The 19,924-nt window shown below is 47.4% G+C and overlaps 3 protein-coding genes and 1 long non-coding RNA gene across 6 annotated transcripts in view; 1 reads left to right on the forward strand and 3 right to left on the reverse strand.

Moving 5' to 3' along the window:
* Positions 1-5,808, reverse strand: part of LOC105700544 (furin-like protease 2) — a 174,793-nt gene extending 168,985 nt beyond the window's left edge. Inside the window, exon 1 of the mRNA XM_012426473.2 lies at positions 5,461-5,808. The gene's annotated coding sequence lies outside the window, so the exon portion shown is untranslated. The remainder of the gene's footprint in view (positions 1-5,460) is intronic.
* A 7,923-nt stretch (positions 5,809-13,731) lies between these two features.
* LOC105700464 (coiled-coil domain-containing protein 93) lies at positions 13,732-16,571 on the reverse strand. 2 transcript variants are annotated; one of them, XM_012426300.1, is made up of 12 exons: positions 16,419-16,571; positions 16,228-16,341; positions 16,035-16,129; positions 15,849-15,960; positions 15,430-15,795; positions 15,279-15,329; positions 15,107-15,208; positions 14,800-15,017; positions 14,387-14,700; positions 14,192-14,312; positions 14,035-14,119; positions 13,732-13,946 (listed from the first exon to the last, which is right to left on the reverse strand). In XM_012426300.1, exons 1-12 carry the CDS (start codon positions 16,467-16,469, stop codon positions 13,785-13,787), a joined length of 1,791 nt encoding a protein of 596 aa, XP_012281723.1. In that variant the 5' UTR covers positions 16,470-16,571; the 3' UTR covers positions 13,732-13,784. The 2 variants fall into 2 exon arrangements, with proteins under 2 accessions (XP_012281723.1, XP_012281722.1); XM_012426299.1 differs by having other exon boundaries at positions 15,418-15,795.
* A 168-nt stretch (positions 16,572-16,739) lies between these two features.
* Positions 16,740-17,647, forward strand: LOC105700457 (40S ribosomal protein S17). The gene is made up of 3 exons (XM_012426290.2): positions 16,740-16,816; positions 17,111-17,262; positions 17,350-17,647. The coding sequence occupies exons 1-3, from the start codon at positions 16,814-16,816 to the stop codon at positions 17,588-17,590; spliced, it is 396 nt and encodes a 131-aa protein (XP_012281713.1). The 5' UTR covers positions 16,740-16,813; the 3' UTR covers positions 17,591-17,647.
* Positions 17,648-17,783: 136 nt separating this feature from the next.
* Positions 17,784-18,821, reverse strand: LOC105700458. Of its 2 annotated transcripts, XR_001104129.2 has the most exons (4): positions 18,709-18,821; positions 18,514-18,612; positions 18,311-18,397; positions 17,784-18,209 (listed from the first exon to the last, which is right to left on the reverse strand). It is a non-coding gene; the product is annotated as an uncharacterized LOC105700458 (long non-coding RNA). The 2 variants fall into 2 exon arrangements; XR_001104128.2 differs by having other exon boundaries at positions 17,784-18,397.
* Positions 18,822-19,924: the final 1,103 nt, after the last annotated feature.

Consider the following 19,924-nt stretch of genomic DNA (forward strand, 5'->3'; position numbering starts at 1 on the left):
GGAAAAGGGAGCTTTTCCTCTATTATCCCGACTATTTCGGGACACTGGAATCGGCTATGCGAAAATGGGAAAATCTCGAATTCCAGCAAGGAGCCCTCGGGAGACAAAGGAGTCCCGTGTACACGCAATGTGCGTGTACACGTACACACGCAGGTTCACGTCGAATAACTAGAGGGGGGACTCGGTATTAAGTTGCACCGAGAGCAGCCGTGCCAGCGGAAAGAGCGAGGGCGTGCGACGGACTGTGACACTCGTAGATAAAGCGAGCTGGCCGAGACGCGATTCCTCCCCATCGACGGGGACCGAGCGTATTTCTCGACCCGGCGTCGCGACGCCGAGGACCGCCCTCGTATACACGCGTACACGCGCGATAAGTACCGAGCGCCACTTCCTGCCCTCTCCTTTCGATCGTGGATAGATACCGATGCACCAGATACATTGATAATGGGTCGCACATGAATAAGATAAGGTTGATAAGCCGATGAGAAATGGACCGAGAAAATTAATCTCGATAAAAAAGGAATTTTCTTCGGGCGTAAGACGAAGCATCGGGCCACATTATCAGCATTTATATTTATATTCACGGTGTTTAGGTGTATACCTTCGCCCTGTTCGGGAAATCCCTTGGATTCCTGAAATTTGCATATCTACCCAGCTACTTAATATGGATCGACGGCGCCATCTGTTGCATTCGGCGGCAATTAAATCTCGGTAACATGGGCACTAACAGCTCTTGCTCCTGGGATACCCAAGAGTTCCAGCGGATTGTCGATGAGAAAATGTTTCTCAAGGATGGAATTACGAGGGGAACGGGAACTTCCTCGTGACACCCATGGCGACGCGGTGAAGATTAATAACATTCCGAGGAAAGTCTTGTAAATAATTCCGGGCGTCACTGTCGGATCGCCGTAAAATGTATGATTTGGGAGGCGGGGAAAAAAAATGAAAATATCAAGCCCCTCGAAATCATCTCGTCGATTATTGGACCCGTCCATTTGCGCATGCGTAAACGGGATTAGCCGCGACTATTTGCATCTACTGGTGGATTATTAATTTTTCTTTGAGCGTGCCGCGCGCGAAATACCGGGGGGGGGGGGGGGGGGGCTCCTCTGGCGCGAATCGCGCCATGTTGACGCTACTTAGGACAATTTACGCAATGTTGACCTGGATAGTGTCAGCGCGGTGTTACGCGGCGTAAACCGCGGGCATTTGTCGTGCCATCACGTCAGCCGACGGTCCAATCCGTATCGACGCGTTCGACGGGATTTAAAACCAAGAGGGAGCACTAGAGTGCGGGAAAGAGAGAGAGAGAGAGAGATAGAGAGAGGGTATTAACCGATGACCAGAGGGGGACGAGAGAGGGAACCGGGCTATCGCTCTGCACGCGCTATACCTCGCTATAAACGCGCTATAACGCAACTCGGCTACTCTCGATCAGAGGACGCGTGACGTCACTTCGGATATAACCTCTTTTAATGGCGTCGCGCAGGGCCGCGTGACCCGCCACGAGGTCGAGCCGAGAAACGATTGAGAAAAGTCGGGAAAAACGAGGAGAAGCTTAGGAAAAAAGGCGGCTCATGCCTCTCTAATTTACTCACCCGGTAGATGCCTCGCCACTTGAAGAGGACGACCCCGAAGAAACAACGGAGGAAACTCCCGAATGCGAGGGACAAATTACGGAGTAAAGCCGCGAACCGTGCTCGCCGGGTCACCGAGGTCCGAGAAAGTCGGCGTCGGCCGTCGCGCGCTCCCATTGGCTGGCGGGGGTCACGTGGCCCGGGCCACGTGACACATCGCGGGGTCCGACCGTCGCCAACGATCGAGAAAACTCGGTGGAAAAAAAACTGTTTCGCGGCTCGATGAGTTACTCACCGCGTAGCTCGACGAGGAAGACCGCGAAGAAAAGGGAGGAAACTCCCGAATGCCAGAGATAAATTACGGAAAAACGGCGAGGCGCGCTCACTAGGTCGGGTGGTGTTCGAAAAAGTCGGCGCGCGCTCCCATTGGCTGGCGGGCCGTCACGTGACCCGCCCCACGTGACCCAACCCCACGTGACTCGCGCAACACGCCGCAAGAAGCCCCCGCGACCCGCAGGTGTCCCGTCCGCCGTCCACGTGAGTGCGGACTCTCCGCGAGCTTAACGTCGCGCGGAAACAATCGAGGCCGCGGTGACGTCACGGGTTACGTGATCGACGCGAGGGAGGGGAAGAACACCCGTGGAGAAGCAGAAACGCGAGCGCCCCCCTCTCCGACTCCCGGCATGACTCCGGATCCGGGGAAAAGGTCGGACAGCTCAGAGAGCAGGAAAACCCGCGGAAAGGGGGGGCCGCCGGGGGGGATACAAAGCGGCCGGACGTCGATGCCAGAGGGAACAAAGAAAATGGCGAAACGTAAATAAAACCGAGAAACGCCCCGCGCAGCCCGTTTCGAGGAATTAGGAATCACGTGTCGGCGCGCACACGTACGTCCGGAATTCGATCAGGTGTTTTCAACCCGCGGATATAGACTATCCTCAATTAATATAAACCTTTGATACAAGAAATTTAATATAACCCTCCCTGTAGCAGAACACCCTCGCGACCGAACAACTTATCAATAAATTGCAAATTAAACGTCAGGCCTACCCCGGGAGGATTAACTCCGCAGGTTTTGCGCGATATCATTTTTTTCTTTTTTTTAGGCGCGACTGAGAGCGTACAGAGGATATAGAGGGTTAAAACGAAGAGTCCGATGATGAAAATTCCCAAAGCGAGAACCGTCAAGAGTGGTATACCTAACGTAAGCGGTTTCGTCAGTCAGTGCTTTCCCATTGCGAATGGGATTGCGGATACGATTCCGATGCAAAAGAAAAAAGAAAAATAAACGAAAAAAAAAAAACAAATATGCAATCTGCGGAAAATCTCGCGTGGAGGCGGAAAACCTCGCGCGATGGCGGAAGCGATCGCCTAAAAAACGAGAGGGGAGGGGGGAGGCTTTTTCGCCGACGCGTTACACCCGTGGGAATCGGCGGGGTTTGATTCGGGGATGCTGTTACGCGGAACTTCCGGGCACCGCCGATACGTCATTTCCGGGATCCGCGGCGACCGGGCGTCTATCTCGGTGCGCGCGCGCGCGCCTCCGACGCGTCAACGGAAGCCAATAAACCGAGGACCGAGAGAGAAAGAGCGAGCGAGCGAAAAAGAGGGAGAGAGAGAGAAAGAGAGAGAGAGCTTGTGGAAACGCGCCAAGGGCTCGACTCGCTCGTTTACGTAACGGAACTCGCGGCGTTCCCTGACAAAAAGGACGAAACGGTGGGGTAAAACGAGAGAGAGAGAGAGAGAGGGGGGGGGGGAAAAGCGAGGAGACCCTTTCCGGTCCCTTTGAAAATAGGAAAAATCCAAAAGGTCCAGCGCGCTACATCCCTCTCTCTCCCGCGCGCGTTCGAGTCCATCGGTCGGTCTCCCTCACTCCCTGTGCGGGCGGTGTAAAACCGCGCGGCCGGGTATTATTAAATATTTCCTATATTAAATCCAAACGACCGGGCGCGCGTCCGCGGCATTAAAACGCGAGAGGGGGAGGGAGGGAGGGAGGGCCAGTAAAAGCCGCGAGAGGAGCCCGAGGGTCCTCGAAACTTTATTTCGAAAATGGAGCCGGCCGTCCCTTTCTCGCCGTCTTTTTCCCCGGAGGACGTGCTCCCTCTCTCCCTCTCTCTCTCGCCGCGGGACAAACGAGCGAACGAGCGTTCTCTCGCGTCGGGGAAAAATCGCGGAAAAAAGAAGTCAGCCGTCCCCGTTACCGGGAGGAGCTTTTTCGTTAATTAATTCGACGGCTCTCCCGGCCGATAAAGGGACGCCATAGGGCGCGCGAGGTGTGACGTCACGCCCGCGGTCCGGTCCTCGAGGGAGAGGGAACGAGAGGAGGGTCCGTCGTCGTGAATTTCTAAGGAAGAACGTAATAAGCAACGCTCTCTTCCGCGAATCCCTCGGATGCCGGGATGCGGTTTTCCTCCTGGATCCTCCCGGAACGCGATCAAAATTCCATCAGGAAGGATTACCCGCGCGTCCGCGCGCGGAACGCTAACGAAATTACAACGGCGATGCCGCGATCGGGATATATCTCGCGAGAGGGAGGGAAATAAATAAAATGGGGAAGAAGAAAGAGGGGAAAGAAATCGAGGGCTGGTGGACGAGGTCCTCTCTCTGGTACTATACTCTTCTTCGTCGGAGGACAGGGAGAGACCCCAAGGGGTATTCACTCAGGAAATCGTGATACTCGAAATCACTTGAAAATCAGCTGGAAATAGCAAGCAGAAATCCCTGGCGATCGTTGGCAATCACAAAAACGTCGCCATAATTTCAAAGGTCGACTGTCGCTTGTCACCGAATCTTATTGTTTGTCATATGAGAATCAAAGGCAATCGATTCTCAAAGAAGGAAATCGTTTTCACATGTTTCCGAGTGAACAACCCCTCGGAGAGTTTTTAAAAACATCTCTTCTGATCTCGCGATTCTCCATCGTTTCTGCTCCTTCGAGTCCCAAGTTCGCATAGTTCAAGATGACAATTACCCGGTTTCGTCGAGCCGCAACCTGCGGTGCGGTTCCGCCGCGTCCTCACCTCGAAGGAACGCGAGAAATTCCCTCGGACACCGTTCGTACTTCTCTGTTTACTTTTTCTAGAGTCCACCGAGGTGCGGAGGTTCCATTCCTTTCCGAGTTCCCTAGGGATCGTTCCGAGGACGGCGCGTTAAGGCGAGCCGTCCAGGAGCGAGTTCGAGATCACCTACGGAGGAGTTTCCCCTCGAAAAAGCTCGACGGGTGTCCGGGGAGGAAAAAAAAAGAAAAAAGATAAAAAAAGAAGTACGCGAAGTCGGCGCGCCAGGTTTTGTCGTTTCCCGTTAGCATAGGAGGAGGAAGAGAAAGTAGAGTGTCGGTGCGCGCGCGGCCCGTCGGGAGCTGTCAGCTGTCAGCTGACGCGGCGAACGCCCGCGAGCGAGACGACCAGTCAACGAGCAACGAAGAGCTAACCGATGACCGAGAGAACGAACCAATGAACGATGAAACGATTCACTAACCGCGTCGTACCGAAAGGAACGGCCAGACTCATAAAATACCAATGAAAAATCCCGCAATAAGATCTAACAAATATACCAATAATACAATAACCAGCAACATACCAAATATACAATTTAAAACATCCAGAATCTAAATAAAATGAAAAAAAAAACAAGAATTCCTGAAAAAAAGAAATTCAGACGATATATACTTTTTTTAGAATTATTTATTATACTAAGGTAGGAGTACGTGTCATACGGCATAGATGTGAATTTATACAAGAGGTACTTTTGAAGATTACTTCACGATGTAAACCTGTTTTAAGCCGTTAGACGGATTCGGGGAGGGTTTAATGGATGATGAGTAAGAGCGTTTACGTAAGCGTAAATCTGGTTTTAAGGCACGTGTAACCTGGAATAAGGGACATACCGTGATAGCAGGTCGACCGACTCGTGAGCGCCTTGGGGAACCTCTCGAGTTTGGTGGGGCCGTACTATCCGTCGGCTGTCCTCGGTGACATGTTCCTCGTGGGACTCGGAGGTCGGAGTCGTCCTTAGATGAGGAAAGAGCGGCGGGAACGAGCAACGGGCTCGGACATCCGCGGGCCGAACGACGGTCCAAAGACGCGCACCACGCGAGAGCCCAGGCTCGGTCAGCCTCGGCTAGAGGAGCGAGCCGCGAGGACACCGATTTCCACCCGACACCGGCGAGCTGTCCAACCGCGACGGGTCAAGCGTCAGCACCGCACTGAACTCGGCCGCCGCTCACCAGCGCGATAAACAAACTCGCCTCCTCTCGGGTGCGCGCGCACCGAGCGCCCGCCCCTCCCCTGCCGCTCGGGAGCCGGGCCGGCTAATGGCGCCTCGTCGCGTCTCGCTCGCACCCGCCTCGGTGCATCGGTCCGTCCTCCTCGCACTCGTACAGAGGTCACGGTGTCGCTGTGGTTAGGGCGTCTCGCTTCGACGCACGGGCAAGCCCGCTCGCGCGCTCTCTCTCCCGCGCGCGCCGCCCGCATATCTGCGCCCCTCCATGGCTCTGCGCGCGCCTCTGGTGGCGGACCAGGGAACTCGCAACCGCGACACACGGACCGTGGCGAAGGTTGGCGCTTCCTCGAGATGCTTGACTCTTATTTGGGTTAATTGAAACGTTACGTATACCGCCGAGGACTGAAGAGCCCCACGGAAACGGGATTATTTATGTCCATCGAACGGCTGTCGGCGAGTCGACGCGTCTTGAGTCGCGGGGCGGCGTTGAGGTTAAGTAGGTTAGGAAGTCATTGCGAGGAACGAGATGTGGATGGATTGTTGCGAGCGGATGGTAATGCTGGGACTGTTGCGCGGATTTGGATGTTTGCTGATAAGAGGGCAGAATTTAGGGGAAGGGAGTCGCGGAGTTGACATAACCTCCTTCCGGTTGGAGCAGGAAAGCATCGATTTGACGCGTTTTGGAGTTCTTGAGGCACACTGACACTCGGTTCACTGGGTAGAAGAAGGGCCTTGGCGAGGTTAGAGTGCAGAAATTAGTCCTTTCGGTGGGATTTGAAATTTGGAGAAACCAAACACAACACTTCGGGGTGGCGCGACGCCGCGACTGACGCTTTCGACGGAGCAGCTGATCGGGTACGTTAGCGCCACCTGCTGGCGCTTCGGCGAAGCTGGAAGAGCCGCGCTAGTCGGTAACGTCACTCCCTATTTGTTGTCGAATTCCGCCGATCGCTCTTCAACGTATCTACAATTTATTAATGCCAAGTCGAACGTTCCTGGTGAAACGGACCCTCGAAACTCGGGTATGTCATTCCGGTAATGATAAAACTCAGTCGGCGGAAAGGAATAGCCTTTTAACTAGGGAAATAAAACGGTAGGAGTAACTTGTAGTTGCGTAGAGGTGCACGACGCGACGTAAATCAGACGATTCGAATGACCGATTAATCGTGCCAGTAACGAGGTAACTTTAACGGCCATCAAATGTCAAACGTTAAATAACTAGCTCGGTAATTGAAATGCCTATAGCACGAGGGGTCTTATTAAGGGCAAAAGTTAGCGGAGTCGCTTCGCTCCGGAAGATCCGGAACTTCGATCCCTTCGTACTTGCTCCCCGACGTACATAGCGTGCCGAGTACCGAGGTACACGGTAGGTACATCGTGTACACGACTCCTTGGCGTCTTAACCCGCGTAAGTAGGTATGTACCTGCATACTTAGGCGGTTAATCCCGTATATACCTTGGTATTTACCTGCTCGCACATTCCGACCGGGATCAGCCGCGCCGGTACTTAGGCAAGTACCGGCCTCCTTGTTCGCCAACCAGGTAGAGACGAGAGAATTAGCAGTACGCAGGTATTAGCATTGTACTGGGCGAATTACCATATTCATGAATATCGCAATAATGGCACCGACCGAGATGGATCCGCGTGTCCGTGTATAACCATCTTCCGACCTCCACTCCGTGGCCACGATGAATATGTCACCGCCGAATTCGGGCTTTTCAGGGAAATCTCCAAATCTCGGTACCTGTACATTACCTAACCACCTGGGCGAGACAAGGACCGGTGAAACCGGATGGCAAATCCACTCTATGGTATCTGCGGTCTACGTGACCTCGCACATTCCTTTAATTAATAACAAATAAGTAGAAAAACTCGTAGCAAAATATTTTCATCTTTTTCAGGTAGTTCCAGAGTTCACCTGCATCCGGGACCGGCAGATCGTCCGAGAGCGATCGCTTTAGACCACTCGCCATCCTGAAATTTAAAGATACCCCCAATTAACACTCATAAGAGGACCGAGTCCTAAGCCGAGAATTTCCACGGGAGAAATTAATTGCCGAAATCCTCGAGTCGCGATTTTCGTTCAAATGCAGGAGTCAGATCGAAGTTCAATTAGAGCGGAGATTAAGGGGAAGCGACACGGCCAGGCCGCGGCTCCTTTCTGCGATTCGTTACGAGGACTCGTCATTAAAATCGCGAATCCTTCAGCCCCTAACGAACGGCCGCGCGAATCATAATCGCGGGTCCGCCGCGCGGAAAACGCGGGGGCACTCGCGTTCCCGTGGGTTCCGGCATAATGTAGGCGGATAAATTGGGGCGTCGGGACGTAAGCGTACGAGGCTTCGTTACGATCGTGGAATATATTCCGGGGGGCGTGTTACATACGTCCGGCGAAGTGCTGCCGGAGTCACGTATGTGAATTCATCCGCTCTAAAATATTCTACATTGGAGTACTGTACAAAGTCCTAGCGCGAATTAAACCGCTAAAATTCATCGCAGTTCGCAGCGTCGAGTCGTCCTGTCTATATCGAAACATCGAGCAGCGACCGAGGAACGGTCATGGCTACGTGAGAATTATCAATCGCCCCTCGATAAATCCTAGTTGCTAAAGCGTCTCGTCGGAGCGCAGAAAGATTAGAGTCCCAGGATCTGTTGGCTCGCCATGGCTCGAAGGTACGGGACCGTGGATGAAAGTAGAGCGGGAAAAAGCCCGCGTCGAAATAATCAGTCATCGCGAAATTTATTCGCCGGGCGGCGATAAATTCGAGAATCCGGCGGGATTACGCGCGCATAAATTGCTTCCCACCGCGGCGCGACGACGCGCGTGGGGTCCCGGAAAAAGAGCGCAAGGAGACGGACTGCCAGAAAGAGAGGGAAGACCGGAAGAGACATTTAACGGTGGAGAGAGACGGAGGCATATACGGGAGAAAAGGGGGCCGGGATATTTAAAGAGAGCCTTGGGGTAAAAAGTCATAGCTCGCCGGCAGCGATCGCGCTCCCGCCTCGCCGTAATGCTCTTTCGTCTACCTGCAATTACCTTGACTCTTATTAGATAGTATTTTTAAGAAATTAGGTGGAAGGAGACTCTATGAGAGATCCCGAAGAGAAAAGGGGAAGAGGAGGTATCTGCGATGAAGGGTGAAATTAGATATCGATGGAATAAAGGACTGGATCGAGAGCCCTGGCTCGGTACCCGTGTGTTTTACGATACTTCTTCGATGGTGCTTCACGAGGAGATTAAGGAGAAGAAAATCGTCGTGGCCGGGCTCGTAAGGTTAGTTTCTTGGTCCTGGTTCGGAGGTACTTCGAAAGTCCCGAAAGTTATCGCGAATCCGATACTCGTGAAGAACCCAAGCCAAGATTTGAGACTCGTCGAGGCTCGAGGAGCCCGATAATTGGAAACCCGACTAACAAGGAAATCCGACCCAGAATCCTCCATCGATTTCAAGGATTTGGAAATCCGATGTCCGACGAGGATTCCATTCGACGGTGAATGATTTTCGGGATCCGTTTGCTCCGCCCTCCGTGTAGACGCTCTAAAGCCTCGCGGACGTTTCCTCGACTTTGCGGAACGAGCGGTCGATTTTTACGGGCCAGTCCCCCGGCGATTAACTGGACTACTTCTGAAAATAAGGAGGAAGAGAGGAAAAAATTTAGCGAAGGAGGAAACTCGGATGACATTGCGGCGGGGTGGGTCGGGCGGGGGTTGTAACGAGGTAACTGCACCGAAGGGTAAAGTAAGCGAGTAAATAAACGGCACCTGCGACTACTTCTTGACTCGCGTTTGAACACACGGAGGGACTTCGCGGAAATGGCGCGCCGAGGGCGTTCACCGTGTAACTTCGTAACTGCGCTCTATTTCCTGGTCGCCTTCTTAATTTTGCCCCCTGTAATTGCGAGAGCTCGGACCTTTACCCCAAATTACCTGCCGCCTAAAGAGAGTCGCCGAATTCGCGCGCCTTTCCTCCCTGCAGATCCGCGCCGGATCCATTCAGTTTCCAAACGACCGGCTTTAAAAATATCTCCACTTAACGATATTACAAGCTAATGACTTTTTGGCCTTAAACCTCTCAAGCTAATCGAAGACCCGGCCAATACGGAAAACAGAGTTGGAACACGAAACAGAATCTGCAACTTGATGCGAACTTGGCGGAGAAAGGTCGCAAGTGTGCGCTCAGTACCCAGGCAGGCCGAAACTCCTACTGCCGTACGTTATTGCATCCTCGTAGAGGAAAGCTCCATTACTTGACTTCGCTACAATTATGCTAAAAGCTAATACCCTCGAAAGATACACGGGCAAGTGCACGAAGTAGCCGGAAAATTGATTCCGGATCGGCGGGTGCACCGAATATTCAATGATCTCGTATAATCAATTCCTAGCCCGTATACACGGCAGACTTTAAACAGTCTATTTATACCTGAGTTTTCCGGCCAACGAGGTGGCTGCTCTCCCCCAGTGCCGATAGCGCACACCCCCGCGATGCATATCAACGCGGCCCGGAGTCGGGTCGTATGTGTACGCAGTTCCTAGGACGAGGCCGCTCCTTGTACCCCGCCGTTCCCGGAGTTGCCGCGTTATTACCTATAGGAATATACCCGGTCGGATCTCCGGGGAAATCAAGACGGTCGGACAAGCGGAGCCGCGGAAGAGCGGAACTCGCGCGAGACCGGGCGAGAGCGAGAGGGTGCGAGGTCGGCCAAAAGAGCGCTCCAAATTCGAGCGGAGCCCTTGTCGCCGGGGCGATAATTAATACCATCCCGCAGGAGTCGGTGCACGCTCGAGCTGGCGTTGGACATTTTCATTTCCCGGCTCCCCGAAGAGGGCCACGCGGTTCCACGAGGGCGCACCTCCAAAGAGCGGTGCGCACCCGAGCGATCCGAGGAGCTTATCATGGCTTCGGCCGAGCTCGGCCGCCTCTTGCCGTCCAAATTAAACGACCTACATCGCCGGCTCGCTTTGGAGCCCCCCGACCTTGCGGTGTTATCCTTGATAAAGGATAACTGGCAGCGAACCGCTTAGCGCTTTCGGCCCTCCACCACAGGCAGGACCTAAGCCCGAGATGGATCTGGAAGCGACCCTCGTATTTCGTTCCCTCGTCGATGACTTCTCTTCTGCGGGCAGTCACTTCCGCGACCTGGTACTCGGTTACGTGGCCTCTCATCTGCGGGAAAGCAACCTCTGGGTTAGCGTTTGGCCCCGTGCGAAGGAAAAACGGCCAGGGAAATAGGAAATAACCATCGAGCGGCTCACCTCACCCGACTTTGGAGAGTGCGGGAAAAACCCCGGCTCCGTTAATTCGAGACCGGAGACTTTCACCGATCCCTGGTGTACCGTGAACATGTAAAGTCGATTGCGCCGAAGGGAGGCATTTTTAAGTCGAGCCGAGGGAGGAGTACCGCTTCGAGAGGTGGCCCGAAAAACGGGCGGTGCACTCGCGCGTTCGTCCACGCTTCGATTACCTCGGTGTCCCGCTCGTTGGCCCGGCTCTTACCGCCGGCGGGCCGAGTTAAACGAGACATACATTGCTAATTCACTTTGGAATGTACCGACCTTGCGCTCCTTATTAACGCGGGCTATGCGCGAGTACAAACACACCGTAACGAGTCGAATCCCGCGGCGAAACCGGAGGATCCAACCGCGACGCTGGCTGCGATAATTAATTTCTCATCGCACAATGGAATCTAATTAACAAAATTAAGTCCTCACCCCGTGTGCGTCCCGGGGACAGGATGCCGTCCGCAAGAAACGCCGCAGAGCGGATCAAACGCCGGGAAATAAAATCCATCCCGAGAGGCGCAGCCTCAACCGCGCGGATTTCGATTCTCTGCGTCCTTATCCCGACACTCTGGAGGCGCATAATTGGCCAGGTCGGATTCGCACCGCCTAATCTGGTTAATCCTAAGAGGTATCCGTTCGGCAAAGACTCGTCCGTCGGTTTCATCTGGTTCCATGCGCCGACTGAACATCAGAGTCTCGCAGGATTCAAAGGGCAAACACGTAGCAGCGAGCTTGCCGATGCAAACGCTGGTGGTTGCGGGCCAAAGGATAACCGGAAGCAGTGTTTGCCGACTCGTTAGTCGAGTAGCGTTCTGCATTTGGTATTCCCGATGCACTGATGCACCTACGGTGCCGATAGGGCGATTCGTCCTGCATTCCTGGCGGTCCGTCCTGGGCGAGCTGCGCTCCTACTCTTCCTCGATCCCCGGTCTAAACGTAAAAACAATCGGAAACGCATGAAAATTAAATGCGAGTAAAAAAATAGTTTCTTTCCATTCTGCAGGATACTTCACGTTTTCCTCCGGTCTGGCCGTCCCGTTTGGCAATTTCGACCCAGAGTTTAAAGGGGCCACTATCCTTTCCGTCTTCCTGGGGTGGTTTTGGGCTCGAGGAGGAATTTTTCTATGAGAATCCCAGGCTCAGTCAGGTCTCTTCAGCGTCGGAAGAACGTCGGGTTTTTCTGCACGTAAACTCGGAGGCAAGTCGGCCCCCGTCCGTTCCGTTCCGTCTTCTGGCTGGCGGATGACGGCGCGGTGGAATTTCTTCGTCCCTTAAGACTTCGCCGGAAGCCAGTCGCGTTATTAGTCTCGGGGAAAATTGGGTACCCCGTCTCGCTTAGCGGAGGCGGGATGCAGAAGGGATGCTGGAGGGATGCAGCGGGATGGGATTCGCAGGAGCCACGGGGAGGAGGGTAGAGGATCGTTAATGCAACGAGCGCATTAGCAGTAAATTTCAAGCAGCGTTTTCAGAAACTGACTGGATAATTTCCAGTAGCCGGGATAGATTAAATCTCGGGCTTCCGCCCCCGTTATTGCCTTACCCCGACCGTGCGGAACCGTACGCCACCACCTACGACTTTCTCGATTAAAGATACCGGAACGATCGCGACGATTTCCCTCGAACGATGCCCCGCGATTCGACCCCATCCTCGGCGCCCTATTAACGGCCGAGGTAACGTTTAAGCTCGCCGATTCCAGAGGAAGAGAAAAACGAACGGGACGGACCGAGATGATGGTAACTCCCCGATTCCCCGTAAAATATTTCCTTATCGGTGGATCCCCCTTTTAGAGAGACCGCGGATTTTCCGCGTGATTTCCCCTCGTTAAAAAATAAACCTCTATTTCCGGGCGGGCTGCTCGTTGCATTTCAGATTTCTTCCTTCGATTGCTCTAACTCATAATTCGTCTTCCATTGTTCTCCTCCGGCCGCTTTGTACCTGCGTAATTGGACCTCCTCGTGGAATGAAAATGAAATGAGATTAATTAAGACCGGGTGAAAAAGAATTATTAACCCGACGATTTGTAGATTTACCGCTCGGCCAATTTTGACTTAATAATTGGCGAACTCGCGTCCGGGATCCCAACGAATCGGTCAATTTTTTTTCCGGCCGATATTTTTTGCTGCATAGACAGAGGGGGACAGAGAATTAGCAGCCTAGGAGCGTTTTCATTAATCCGGCACTGATCCTCCTATGACTCAGGATCGGGGCTAAATCGCTGAATGGTCCGAGGGGATAGAGAAAAGCCAGCTATATGAGTTATCCGCGTTTTTCGCGTCTGAGACACCTAATGAGGATAGAGAGGATGAACGATCCGCGAAAGCGGAGCGGCTCCATCGCCCGCGCGTGATTTGTAGTCGAAGGTTTTCTCCCTTGCGGTACTTTGCGGGCTATAAGTATCTTTTTTAAGGTATCCTGACGAACGGGTCATTAAGCAACCTCTGCACGAAACCGCGTAACGACGGCAAAAATATAGCGTCTAAATAAAAATATACAATATGAGAAACGCGACGCACGTCTTCTGAAAGATATATGAGACCTCGCCGGAGGGCTCGCTTTGATCATCCTCTGTGAGGGACTTAAAGAAACGGGAATAAAATGTATCCGGTCATTGGACGGAGGTATGTTATCAAAAAATTACTGCCTGCTTATGCTCGTATTAAACATTTAATCTCAATTTCCCCGAGTAGAGATGAAGTACTTAACATTAACTTACGGCCCGCGAAGCTTGGCAAGCAAAGCTTCGTTCTTGCGACACTCAATAGTTAACTGTCTGACAGCAGCAACGTACTTGCGTTGCTGCTCCACTAACGAAGCCAGTTGCTGACTTAAGGAATCTCGCCTCATCTTCTCGTCGATACACCTTTTCTCCACCTGAAAAAGTTAACGTGTCGTTTAAGAAATCAATTCCGCCGGTGTCCATGAAGACTCTTCGGGTCTTATGGCTCTTCACTACACGTACTTTAGCTTTGTTTCGCTTAACACCGGCGACGATCGCCTCCAATTGTTGAAGAAATTGGTCCTTACCACTTGCTGATGCCATTGCTCTATTTAAGACAAAATTAACGAATGTAAGAAAAATATTTGTTTCCCTATCGATTACTCAAACCAATGCTTACTCTGTATAATTTTCCTGGATTGAATTTAAAAGCGATAACTCTTTATTCAAATAGAGTTTCGTATCGTCTAATGTATTATAAAGAGTATAGTACTGCTTCGTTTCTTTATGCTTTGCCGCTACTGTAAAAGTAACATTCAGGTAAATTCGAATCCGGTTTAAATTACTTTCGAAACATTCGGTATGAATATTGCACCTTGATTATATAATTCCATAAAGCGTCTCTGATATTGTGTCAGCTCGGATCGCCCAGGGACGTCATCTAATTGCCTTGTTAAAGAAGCAATGGCTCTGTTTCTTTTGGCTAATTGTAATCTCAGTTGAGCAACAGCCTCTTTCCGCTCTTCGAATTCCGAAGCTTGACTCTCCTCCTCTTCTGGTTCTCCAACTACAGAGGCCACCATGTTCCGAAGGCGTGTCAATTCTGCTTTACAGTGTTCTCGGAATGCTTGCTCTTGACTCTTCAAACCATCGTGAACAGAAAGGAGTTCCTCCAGTTCTTTTAGTATGCTAAAACGTCATATATAAACATATTCTTTATCTATTCACGATTATTTAAATATGTATAGTAGCATTGATAATATTTCATACATGTAATGGAATACTTACATTTTATTTTCATCAGTCTCTAGCTCTTTCATTTTCTGGAAGGCTTCATCTACTGTCTGACTATCTTCCCGAACTTTACTTAATTTGTCAGTCAGCAATGAGACTTTTTCCATCAAGGAATCTCTTTCCTTTTTCAATTTATTTCTTTTATTTTGCAAAGCTGTCCTCTGTTTATCCAGTGCTGCCAGAGCTCCAGACATAACAGAGCCACCGCTTACCTTAAATCATTAAAAAATAAACGGGACATTAAATTATACACAGATTAATAACCATCTAATTGACATGTTTCATTTATGAGTGAATTTACCTCTACATCTGTGTTCCATGAAGCATACTTTTCTGCAGCCTTAGCAATCTCTTTAGCCTGCATGCTAACAATACTTCCAACGACACTGGCACTTGGACGTCCCTATGTACATATTCCTAATTAAAATATGAAGAAATAAAAATGTTGCGAAAATCAACAAAGCTGAACTTACTGCATTGTCATCAATGATAGTCATATTCTTTAAGAGATCATTCGCTAATTTCTGAAATGGGAAACAACTTAATAAACTTCTATAAGAAAAAAGTAATGTTAATAGAATAGAAATTATTCATTTGCGAACAGCATTGTACCTCAACATTCACCTCCACTTTTGTACATTCTTCTATAGATGCAGATGGTTGTGCAATATTACCGACAGCAGTGTTTGTACTTGTAGCAGTGGTTGGTGAATCCAATTGTTGAAGAGACACAGAAGGTATTCCATATTCCAGCAATGTGCTTTGAATTCTGGCAATTTCTTCATTGGGTGGTGCATCTTTGCGTTTATAACGTCGCCTAGGTTGATAAACTTCCTTAACAATTTTGACATTTGTAGTCACATCTTTCATTTTTTCTGTTCCTTCTTCTATCATTGGTAAAGTGTGGCTTTTGTCATACTGCCTAATTGCAAACGATCTAACAAAATCTGCTGTCTCTTCTCTTGTTTCTAAAGAACGTTTCACCAGCCACTGAAAGGAATATTATTAATTTCAGAACTACTTAGACCTAATTATACTCTTACTTGTATAACAGGGAAGATATGAATGCAGTCCAAGCCTTGAATTTGATGAGGTTCTATTCTATGAGGACAGTTCATCTTCGGTAGCATAGAAACAATTTTTTCCGTTAGAGCTCTGTGAACAGTATAATTAAAAATATATAAAATATAACCTTACAATGTGTCTAAATACATAAAAAAATATCTTACATTTTTTGTCCTATGGTAAGGTTCTCTTGAAAAAGTAGATCGACATGCACATCAAAGCTACACGATTCAATGCACCAAGTCATACCACCGACCACCTAAACAATTGTGTTATTTTATGCTACTTAAAACTGATTAACCTTCCACCATACAATTTTAATTTAAATCTGTTGAATCAACTCGTTCATAAACGAACCTTGTCAAAATTTGATAAACCTTTTATCCGTGCTCTAAAATAACCAGCAGCGACCAAGAGATCGATAATCTCTTGAAACTTGATCGCTTGCTCTTCATCTTCTCGAACGTCAATCTATGGATTCGACATATACATTAAATATATTTAAAAAACATACATTTGTATTTTAAAATATTCCAAAGTGTATTCACCTCTGGAGTGTCCAAGCTCTTCGCTGGTCTTTTCGAAACATCGCTAAACATGTTTTAATTGTTGTGTATGTAATTGTACGTCCCCTGTCCAAATATTATTTATGTGATCAGTAATTGCTGTGTCTATATCATTGTTTTGATTAATTCAAGGATTTCCAAATTTGCCTCTGTTTTTTTCATAGAAGCGAAAAACATAAAACATTCATAGAATGTTAACGTTTCATTGAGATACTGAACCTGAAATAGTTCCTGTGAAGCAGCGCTGCTTTACTTGAAGATCTCTCTGAGTGGAGTCATTTGGAAACTAGTCTTAATAGTCCCCGGAAGTTGATCACTGACAGCGCAACCAATCCGTAGTCGAATTCGACGGTGCCTTTTCCGGTACAGCAGCAAACATGGTTCGTAAGACTATTTGACATTTAGAAATCTAATCTGTAAAAATTGATGCAATCAGCCGGATATTTTTTGAAGTCGGTATTTTATACTCCATGAACAAATTAATGCTCTGCATATTTAAGAATATTGTTTGATGCACAAGTATTTGGCGGTGTCAGTACACGAAAGCTTCCGGCGTAGAGGTTATGTCCGACTCTGTTGACGAATTATTCGGCAGTGTTTTTAAGGAATAAGTTTGGATTTGTGACGGTGTAATCAATGAAATTCAATCATTTACCATTAATTTAATATTCTAGGGTCGCGTAAGAACGAAGACGGTGAAGAAGGCCGCCAAAAACATCATCGAGAAGTATTATACTCGGTTGACCCTTGACTTCCATACAAATAAGAGGATATGTGAGGAGATTGCCATCATTCCAAGCAAGCCTCTGAAGAATAAAATTGCTGGGTAAGATGCGTTTTATTTCTTAGTTCTATGTTTCTTTTGTTAATTTCAAAATGTCGATGTTTATGGCTTCTTAATGGATGACAACAGGTATGTTACACATCTTATGAAGAGGCTTCGACACAGTCAAGTTCGTGGTATCTCGATCAAACTTCAGGAAGAGGAAAGGGAACGCAGGGATAACTATGTACCGGAAGTTTCTGCCCTTGACCATGATATCATTGAAGTTGATGCCGATACCAAGGAGATGTTGAAGATGCTTGACTTCAACAGCATTTCTGGCCTTCAACTAACTCAGCCAGTTACGCATCAGTTCAGCAGACGTAACTAAATTTTATTTACTTCAACTCCAATTTGGCATTTCTGTAATAAAGAAACGGTCCGATACTTTTGTTCTTTTTAATTTGTGTACAACAAACCTTAGAGTATACTTTTTGGTATAATCCCGATTGCCGTAGCAAAACTTGAGCAACTAATTAATTTGACGTTTTCTAAGTGTTGCTAATAAATATTAAATAATTGCTTAAGCCATGAAATTTCCTGTAATATCTAGAGGTTATATACCTACGAAAATTTAATTGTTCTTAATGGGAAAAAATCAGTTACTTCATGTAGTTTTCTATTGACAAGGAAACGACTGTTTCAATCTTAAATGAACAATATATTTTCAATTTTATATTTACTGGGTTTGAGTAAGTTTTCAGTATAATCAGAATAATAGAAATTATATTCTTTTTATTTTTATTTCAAAAACTTATATTACATAGTAATTGTTTTATAGTGCTGAATGTAAAAGGCAGCTGCAGAATTATCCAGGATTGTTCGAACTTGGTCCAATAATTAGTTAAACTGTGACATTACTCAGATGTTGCTTTTTCATAAGTGTGTTTAACTTCTTCTTGTCCTTTCTTTATCTCCTCTTTGACCTCATCTTTCAATTCCTGTACATTCTGAAATTGAACGCCCTAAATTAATATGACATTTTCAATTAAATATAGAATTTAAGAACATGTTTATCAGTAAACAATATTTAGTAACATTTGTTACATACCTCCTTTATTTTCTCAGCCTCATTATGTATTTCGTCTTTTGCTGCTTCATATCCATCGGTAACTTTTTGCTTAATTTCTTCTACCTTCTAGAAATCAAATTAATCATCACTTATTACAACATTTCATGTTATCATTATATGATAATGAATAAATAGCAGTATTAGGTTCTTCACAATTAGCAATAATAAAACTTAAATGGTACCTCTTTAACTTTCTCATATGCTTCAGACAGTTTATCCTTTCCAGCCTCAATTCCCTCATGCACTTTGTTGTATACTTTTTCACCAGTTTCCTTTATCTTCTACGTTTCAATAAAAATACCAAAATATTACAACACTGATCAGAGTATACAAAAAAATGATTTTTATAGGTGCTCGCATTATTTATTGAAATATACCTCCTTTGTTTTATCGTAGGCCTCAGAAATTTTATTTTTTCCAGCCTCAACACCATCATGGACTTTGTCATAAATCTTTTCGCCAGACTCCTTGACTTTATCCTTGAATTCAGTCACTTTCTAAAATATAAAATAATCTAATATGCCCGCAATAGATGAAAGTAATACAATATCTAATTGTTGAGCAGAAAAATCAGTACCTCTTTCGTTTTGTCGTAAATTTCTTTTCCAGTTTCTTTCACCTTTTCTTTTACATCATGGACTGTCTACATATAGAAGTAACAAATAATTTGTCAGATGATTCGAGTAATGTGAACTTAACAATCATGATACAATTTTTTCTTCTATGACTTTATCATAATGATACCTGCTTTGCTTTATCATAGGTCTCAGAAATTTTGTCTTTCCCAGCCTCAACACGATCATGGACTTTGTCATAAATTTCTTGTCCAGTTTCTTTAACCTTTTCTTTTACATCATGGGCCGTCTAGATATGGAAGTAACAAATAATTTGTCAAATGATTTGACCAACATGAACTTTACAATCATAATACAATTTTTACCTCTTTGACTTTGTCATAAACGTCCGATAATTTCTCTTTGCCAGCTTCAACTTTTTCATTTACTACATCACAAACCGTTTTCTGCTGATCGCTGTTATCAACAATTGGCAATGACTAAAAATCAGAGAATATTAAGGTCGTTAATTAAGCGATGACAATACATTCAGTTATTACAGACCCACAAGAAATACATTAAAGAGTAAAGTACTTACAAAGACAAAGCTTCCGAAGAGTGCTAGTATAAGAAGTTTGGAGATCATTTTTCTTCCCTTTTTGATTTCCAGCCGCCAAGTCTGCTCTGGTATAATGTTTAAGATTCGGGCGGGTTTATATCCAGAAAACACTCGCAGTACATATGGTAAACAATTGTGTCAATACTATTTTTCGCAATTGAATAAAGATTGCTTTATTATCTCGATTTCAAGAATTATCGATATTCAGCCTACTCATGTGTACTGTGTGTAATGGCTGCATTTGAAATTACAGTCTTGCATATAATCAAATTTCAGGTGTCATATCTTATGGTAATGTTTCACGACATCGAAGCAATCGATTAAATATAGTACCGTACGCAATGACTCTGTATTATTCCAGTTTCGAGAAATTTCGTAGAAAGATCATATTGGGTGAATAATTGATTTCTTAATAACTCT

Source organism: Orussus abietinus, unplaced genomic scaffold (assembly GCF_000612105.2).
Source record: "Orussus abietinus isolate OABI.00-Male unplaced genomic scaffold, Oabi_2.0 scaffold2, whole genome shotgun sequence".
Classification (NCBI taxonomy): domain Eukaryota; kingdom Metazoa; phylum Arthropoda; class Insecta; order Hymenoptera; family Orussidae; genus Orussus; species Orussus abietinus.